Source organism: Pollachius pollachius (genome assembly GCF_949987615.1).
Source record: "Pollachius pollachius genome assembly, chromosome: 1".
Lineage (NCBI taxonomy): Eukaryota > Metazoa > Chordata > Actinopteri > Gadiformes > Gadidae > Pollachius > Pollachius pollachius.
Genome location: NC_136934.1, coordinates 20,535,214 through 20,543,848, shown reverse-complemented (window position 1 = coordinate 20,543,848; position 8,635 = coordinate 20,535,214). Strand labels below are relative to the sequence as shown.

The 8,635-nt window shown below is 48.3% G+C and overlaps 1 protein-coding gene across 1 annotated transcript in view; it reads right to left on the bottom strand.

Moving 5' to 3' along the window:
• dtx1 (deltex 1, E3 ubiquitin ligase) overlaps nt 1–8,635 on the bottom strand; it is a 42,104-nt gene extending 33,469 nt beyond the window's left edge. The window contains exons 1-3 of the mRNA XM_079754506.1: nt 8,326–8,635; nt 8,082–8,235; nt 6,965–7,612 (exon numbers count right to left, since the gene is read on the bottom strand). Of these exons, the coding sequence (XP_079610632.1) occupies nt 6,965–7,211 (247 nt within the window). The 5' untranslated portion in view covers nt 7,212–7,612; nt 8,082–8,235; nt 8,326–8,635. The remainder of the gene's footprint in view (nt 1–6,964; nt 7,613–8,081; nt 8,236–8,325) is intronic.

Genomic DNA, 8,635 nt, shown 5'->3' with positions numbered 1-8,635 from the left:
AGCTGTACTTAGAAGGATCACAGAATCTGGGGGGAAAACCATTGAAGCTTGAAGCCACTTCTGCCTTCTTAAAAACAACTCGACTCACGTCAGCCGAGCAACGGCGGAGAACGCGCAGGCTCCCAGAGATCATAGGCTGATTTTGGGTTTCACCGGGGAGACGAGGGACTGGGCCTGGCTCTCTCTCTCTCCACACCCCCGTTGCCACAGCTACCTTAATATCTGGCTGGTACAGTGGTGCGGGATCCAAAATTGTTTTAACGTCAGCAGGTTTCAAAGGAAACAGCTGGATTCATTATTCGCTTCATTAATCACATTTTAACGACCCCTGTGTTGACTCCCGACGACGATGACCTTTTAATGAATATGCGTTCCGCCGTAGATCAAAGTGATGGGGGGCGAAGCTATTGTGAGACCGAAGACGGCTAAATATACATGCAGAGGTTCAGCCTTCAGCAGATTAGACAAACAAACTGGTCCACAAGCTCAGAAGAGGGAAGGTGACGATGACTTCCTTGATTCAAATGACGATCGTATGACACAGCAAAAACGGTTATACTTCAACGAGATCGGATATTTTATTGGATGATTCAAATTCAGATTCAGTGGGCCCTGCAGCCTTGTGTGGGTGACGTAGACGATCACACGCCACAGGCCGGGTGGTGGGAGAGGGAGTTCTGTAAAGCTGGAAGGCTGTTTGCCCCCCAAGAGCAGAATCTGCTCTTTAAAAAAATTTCAAAAGGCCAGATCACAGGATTTGGAAATCAACATGAATGCTGTGCGTCCTCTGCCGGAGGCGGCCCTCAGATGTACGCTACAGATCTCCTCTCACTCCTCTACTGATGCATCAGGATTTGGCAGGACCAGGCCCCGGTCGCCAAGGTGTCCAGACAAACTACAGAGAGCACCGAGACCCGGTCGCCAAGGTGACCAGACTAACACCCCTTTCCCACTGCATCCGTCCGTTGACAGATCCCATTGACTTTGAATGGGGCGGAGCCGCAATGCATTGTGGATACTTCCGTTCCGTTGGATCCGTCGGCTCCGTCAAGAAGTTGAAAAATGTTCAACTTTTCAGGCAGCGACGGATCCGTCATCCAATCAGATCGCGTATGCTCGGGCTTGGCTGACGTATGCCTCTGCAAAGACTATTCCCCCATCCGTCAGCCACGCCTTCCGTCATCCGTGGACGGACGGATGCAGTGGGCAAGCTGCGTAACTCCAGAGAGCACCAGGTCCCGGTCACCAAGGTTACCAGACAAACTAAAGAGAGTACCGGAAAACCAGACAAACTCCAGAGAACCACAGAATGAATGAAGTTGACACTTGAGTAGGACCTGCCAGTAAAGGTAACCTCTTCCCATAGTCATTAAATTAGGGTTAATGCTATATTATCATAGATACGAAACCTGTGTGCAGTGTTTTTTTCTCTCACCGCACCAGTGCTCCATCCCAGTGCTCCATCCCAATGATCCATCACAGTGCTCCATCCCAGTGCTCCATCCCAATGATCCATCACAGTGCTCTATCCCAGTGCTCCATCCCAGTGCTCCATCCCATTGGTCCATCCCAGTGCTTTATCCGAGCGCTCCATCCCATTGCTCCATCCCAGTACTTAACCCCAGTTCTCCATCCCAGTGCTTAACCCCAGATCTCCATCCCAGTGCTCCATCCAAGTGCTCCATCCCAGTGCTCCATCCCAGTGCTCCATCCCAGTGCTCCATCCCAGTGCTCCCCAGCACCCGAGCGCTCCATCCCAGTGCTCCCCAGCGTCCTGCCAGTGCTCTTGCCAGAGGAAGGGTTATGTGGACACGGCCCTGAGGAGGCCTCCGTTCAGAACGGGGTCAGTTGTAAGGCATTAAAGAATGGTATTAATTATGGAAGAAACATCATGTTGAAAATATTAGAGTAGATCCAATATTAGCCTTTTTAACTGTATATTTATATCCAATATCAGGGAAACCCTAACCTTGCAGAGGGCCAGAATGTACATGTTGGTCCTGTTTTGTCAGCCTCTCTATCTAGAGCACTGAGCTAGTCTATATATATTTATACATATAGACTATTATAAGTCCATTTCGGCATGTGCAGTGGGGTAAAAACCGTTTGTGGGGACTATTGGAGAAAACTACAGAGCCAGGACAGTTTGTATGCACTGATTTGTGTTGTACAAAACCTAGATACAGTTATGGTTGCTGCTAAATACTTGTTCGGAAATTAATGGAAGTCAATGGCTCACCAAATGCCCAGTTCGGAACGAGGGAGAGAAAAATCATGACTTATTTACACCTTGAGATAGAAAATGTCAACAAGTCTTCGCAAACCGGCCAAATCATTTTAGTTTGAGGTTGTTTAGATGGGTTCACAGCAAAATGCGCAGCGCGAATGCATGCAAAGTCAATGCAAAGACGCGAATAGATGCAAATTATGGCGCGAATGGCACAGGGCGAACAACGCGGTTCACAGGGATTTTGTGTGATTGTACACGATGGGTAATATTATACAGTAAGTCTGAATCAGAGTTGACGGGAATGATCGATGCAGCTTTTAGCGCAAGAATCGCAATACAGCGGCGATTAAGGCGATAAGTTATTGAGGTAAATTACCATAAACTAATACACTCATATGGATTTTCTTTCGAAACATGGATATTTCCGATTTTTTGGTGGCTCGTTATCGACATTGCGCCATATTCTCAGGAGAATAAATGCGTCCCTGTATTCAACGGTACAACGAACAGCATTTCTCTTCCCTGAGCGGCTACTATAGCCTCCATAAAGACACACTTAATCACTGGTGAGAATGAGAAGGATGTGGAGGAGCAGAAGCAATCACTGCCATGTGAAGTCAACCCAACAGCTGTGTGTGTTTGTGTGCGCGCGCGTGTGTGTGCGTGCGCGTGTGGTTGTGTGCGTGCGTGAGTGCGTGCGTGCGTGATGGAGACTGCTGATAGGCGTGGGGGTGAAAGGGGATCATTCCATAGCGGTGTTTAGAGGATAAAACACCCCTCTGGGGATGAGAATGGATCGATCCCCTGCTGGCTGGAGGCCAAACCATTCCTCGCTTGTAGCTAGATTTATCGTACCTGTATATACCCTATATATATATTTATTTATTTATTTTAAACACTGCATCTGTCTGAGCTGCGCGGCCCGTGGTTTGAGGAGCAGCAGACGGGTTGCCCGGTCTGCGGTGACCTGGAACAGGTCTTTTTTTGAACACACTGATGAGAGGGCAGTGAGGGAGGACTTAACTACAGTCCACATACTCCTAGAAGTCAGTAACGCTATGGGCTGCATGCTCAAAGGAGCTCATCCCAGGAGACCTGCAGAGCCTGGGACCTCCCAGAGTCCCAGGTGGGGGGAGGACCATTAACACACAGTCTACCACCAACACACATACCTACACACACATCGCCACACGTATACACACGTATACATCAAGACACACACATGGACCAGCCCGCTCACACAAACACACAGCTGTGACGCACAGAAATGCACACACACACACACACACACACACACACACACACACACACACACACACACACACACACACACACACCTTTACACTAGACACACATTCCGTCACGACAAACACACCCAAAACACAAACATGCACATCAACACACACAAATGTCCACAACCGCCCCCACCCACACACACACACACACACACGACGGGGACGCGATGCACAAACAAGTGCGCTGCCTCTCTCCAGGCGCAGGTGTTGCCAACCAACCAGCTTCAGAGGACAGCACAGGTGACAAATAAACACTCACAGGCAAACACACACCTCAAAGGAGAAGAGCCCCTAATGACCTCTACATGCTGATTGGACCACGAGGGCTGGCGACTGAAATGAATGGACCCCACCCCCCAGGTTAGAATCGGTTTACAAAGGGGGGGGGGGGGGGGGGGGGGGGGGGGGGCTGGGCTGGTCATTAATCAGGACCTGTTGTGACAGTTGTATCCCGAGCGCCAGGGAAGCTCACACTCCAACACCACGGTAACGGCACAAGCTGGAGCCATAAACAGAGGTGGAGCCGGAAGGGTTGACGAGCTGCTCTCTGACTGCTGGTCATCCCTAAGCTTGTACACACACGCACCCACGCATGCACACACCCACACATGCACAACCACATGCATACGCACACACACACACACTCTCACTCTCACTCTCACTCTCTCTCTCTGATCCGTTATTTGATGTCCCTGCAAATAAAGATGAGAGGTGGGTTGTGTGCAGGCCAATTGACAACAGGAGTAGCACAAAACATGTAAACACAGCTCAATCTGTCCCAATCTAGCTGAAGGCTGTGCCAAACAGAAAACACAATCTCTTGAGGATTCGGAGCAAAGACTTGTTGCAGGTTGCAGGGCGTGAGAGAGGAGATCAAATATCAAGGTCTACAGTTTCAAAATATGTTACACATTGAATCTGCTTTGGAAAAGCTTTCAACTTCCATAGACAACACTTGAATAGGAATATCTGACAGAGTAGACACTCTTGTTTATCTTGTGATTGGCCCTAGCTTTAGCCTAAACGAAACCTTTAGGATTCATAGAAATGGACCAATGAGGGGCTACAAAGCAAACTAGTTCCATTCTACATCCACCAGGACCCCTTTGCAGGATGTCCACGTCTCTAGGCATTGAATAGGAGTATAAAAATAATTTCAACTTGCATCCATCACGCCTCTTCAAACGTTAATAATAAAACATCTCTTCTTGTCCCGCCTTGCCCTTTATGCCCTGCAGTCTTCAGGGTGCTTACGCCGCACACATTTGATCGGCCTCTCGCCGCCGAGAACAAAACCGATTTGTCTTCAACAGTTGCCTAAAGTCCCCTCCACCCCCCCCCCCCGCACCCCACCAGCGCCACAATCCACCCCAAATTCAAACACAATGGACCGCAGTCACACAATGCACACACACATAGAGGGAGATGGACAGAGCGAGAGACAGAGAACGAGAGGGAAACTAAGACATATCGAGAGAGAGACATTCTAGCTTTTGTTAAAGTGCACCCAGACGTCTGCTCAAATGTTCAGGAGGAAAGCATTAAAAGGTGGCGACTGGGATTAAATATGTAAGGGTTGTGGCATATACTGTGATATATGTATAGCCTGTGTAAAATATACCAGGTTCTCTAAACGATGGCCCAAGGGACAGGGATTTATCATATCCACTTTACTGCCCTCATTTCAAATGTTTGTGAAATCAAAAGAAGCCATTTGAGACGGGTTGGATGCTATGGTTACCAAACACATGGCATGGACAACAGCACTTGGCCCTTGATAAGAAATATTTTCCGGGAAGATACAAAAGCATATTATATCTCATATCCTTGACTGTATGATAAATGTATTGCTTCTCATGCCTTCATAACTTAAATACAATAGGTTCAGTGCAGACCTGAACCTAATGCCCTGCACAAAACCTTCAGAAGATAGTGAAAGAAAGTAACTAAACAGAACTCCCTGTTCTCACCATGCAATCGCACAGAAAATCCCCTCACTCTGACAACAATAGCAAAATGGCATTTTACATAATGGAACGGAGAAATACGTCTGGGGTTAACTTAAAGGGCTCCTACATCACAATGGCCAGTAAATGATAACGACGACTCTCTATTTAGTTGCCATGCTTGCTGGCGATGTAACGAAGTGAGTGGTGCTCCGTGATGCAGCACTCATTCGCCTCACAACCGACAGCGCAAGCCCATCGTGGTGTGGGGACCTTTGGCAAGGTCACAGCATCTCTGCATACAACATAGACATCCAACACAGACCACAACAATGACAATGGTTACCAATACACATGAACCATTCGGTTCATGTGTATTGGTTGTTTATCGCACTGAGGCACACAAGCAGAGTTGCCACAGTTGGTAATATCGTTGCCAAGTAACATCACAAGCTTGGTCCATTCTCCTGTTGTGGAGACGGCTGATGGCTCTACCTGTGGCTCATCACCGGTCCCTGAAGCAGACTGGTAACATTCTCACTCATCTCCTCCGGTGATTACATAAGCCCTTCCAAACACAGAGAGAAGCGGGCTGTCCCGTTTTAATTGGCTGTACACAGAGAAAAGCAGGCAATGGTGCCCAGATGAAGCCGGAGATGATGAAAAACCACGCGACAAGTCTTTCGTTTTGTTTTCACGAGAGTTGCACTTCACCAACTCTTGTGGATGCACGTTCTGTTCTATTTAATTGCTTGTGGGACAATGCTCAATGCCTTTTAAAGGCAACCTGAAACCGGTGCCTCAGTATGCTGTCCCAGAATAAAGGACATCCAAACACCTTGATCCAGCCTTCTAACGCCCCTTCAATTCAGCGCCTAAAGCAAAAAACGGGTTGGTCACGATAACGCTAACTCAGCAGGTAACCAGGTAGAAATATCAACCAATGACAATAAAAGAATGGGTTTAACCTAGAGAGCGAGTCATCTAATCATCTCTGTTTTGGCACTGCATTGGCGGAATGTCAACACCGCAGAGTCGCTTACCAACTTCGAAAAAACTATAGACTCAATTGTTCAGAGTTCTCCCCCCAACCCCCTCCCCCCCCTCTTATGCACTAATTGTATTTTTGTACGTCCTAGTACTTAATGTACACGCTTATAGTAAGTATATTGTACGTTCTTGCACTTAAAAATAGTACTTATCATTGTGTAGCATCTTATCCTAGCAAGCTTTCTTGCATACTGGAATGAGTTAACCTAACAGTTTCTAGTGCTTGGCAATTCTATGAACAACCGTACTTTACCGACAGCGATATATATTGTTGTTTCTCTTTCTTCTCACAAATGTACTTATTGTAAGTCGCTTTGGGTAAAATCGTCTGTTACATGATCATAATGTAAATTTAACCCACAACGCAAACCCATCTACAAGGGGTGTCAGGGTCCGGCTCCCCCTAACGCTCCCGTAATGACCCCTGGGGGGCTGCAGCTCACCTGTGTCCTGGCGGAACTGGTGCATGGACTGCAGGTCGATGATGTAGGGCGTGAGCTGGCCGTCCACCTGTCCCAGGACCACCGTTCCGCGGGCGTCCCCCTTCAGGACGTTCTCCACGTGGTGGCACACGGCAGCGCTGTAGGGCCGCCAGCGCCCGTGCTCGTTCAGCCACTCCCAGACCACCACCCGGGCCAGGTTCTGGGGGGGGTACCCCAGCCCGCTGACCCCCGAGCCCGGCCGAGCCATCTCCTAGTCAGGGCTCGGTGGGGCCAGAGGTCTCTGCTTAGCAAGCGTGTGTGTGGTCACAGATTGAAGGGGGTCAAACAGTCAGAGTGCGGGGGACGTGAGTCCAGGGCTAGAGCTCCCCCGCACCACAGGGGGTCAACAGGAAACGCAGACCAAGGTCTTTATGGCGGCGAATTGAAAAGCTTAAATCAGAGAGTGCCATGACGATCCGGCTGGATCCACTGTCAAGCGTGTGGGAGGGGGGTCCCACTGCGCATGGACTGTCCCTTGTGATCAGACCAACGTCTCAGCTACTCTTTGTTGGTCTGGAGGGTGGCGGGTGGAGGGGGGGTTGGATGAGCTCAGAGCCTCTCTAGACCTCCACGTTTAAGCAGTGCACAGGTACAGTTGGTCCTCAGAGACTAGACAAGAAACAAGGCAGAAATAATCATAGAAAATCATTACAGATATATTTAAAATACACGTACATTACGACATCTCCTCGATAGCATATGGACCAACAGTAGCTATCGTTAGATGAATACATATATGCCATAAAGCCCCGCTAATTTTTGGTTGTTGTTATACATGTTTACTAGTTATGTTTACAATTTCTCTTGATGAATACAATCAACAAGAATCGCTTTAAGAATAAGATTTAGCTAAATCCAACCGCGCAAAATACCTCTGAAGGAAAACTCAATAGTGAAAATAGACAACTCGGAAGCCTTCACTATTGCATAAAGGCTATCGCTTATTGCATTACTCACATCTTGAATTGTCTAGCCTACAGTGAATGTAAGGCTGAATGTGTGCGTGTCCGAGGCAAGCTCGTCGATGTTGATATTGGTAATCATGTACAGCAGGCTTGTATCGATCAGCCATACAGACCTGTGGGTCGATCCGTCCAGGGAAGCGACACCGTATCCAGTATCCAGTACCAAGTCACGGTGTGAGATAAAAAACAGAGCAAATCCTGAAATGCAGATTCGCATCACTCATGTTGTCGTGAAATCCAATTTGCACCCACATCTTAAAGCTCCAGCTGTAGGATAAGAACACAAGCAAATCAAATATAGAAAAAATGCTATTGTTGAGTCTCAAGGACCTTGATTTTTTTCCATGCACTACACACCAGTGCTATCCGGTTTCCCTCCATTTGGTTAAAGTAAATCCCTGCTTCCCAAAAACAATATTCCAAACGAGTTTGGGTTGCAGAGCCGCCTGCTATTCTGCTTTAAATCCCCCTCAGTCGTCACTTTGAACGAGAAACTCTGAAGAGACTCTCTGAACCAGAGACGTAGTAAACATGTCCAACGCTGTCCCCAAATCACGCACCAGAGGTCCGCACGCACCTGAACGCCTGGCCGCCGGGAGCCCCGCGTTTCAAATGCTACAGGCTCCGCTAACAGCGCGACGCGACGCTGGGAGGAAGGAAGCCAAAG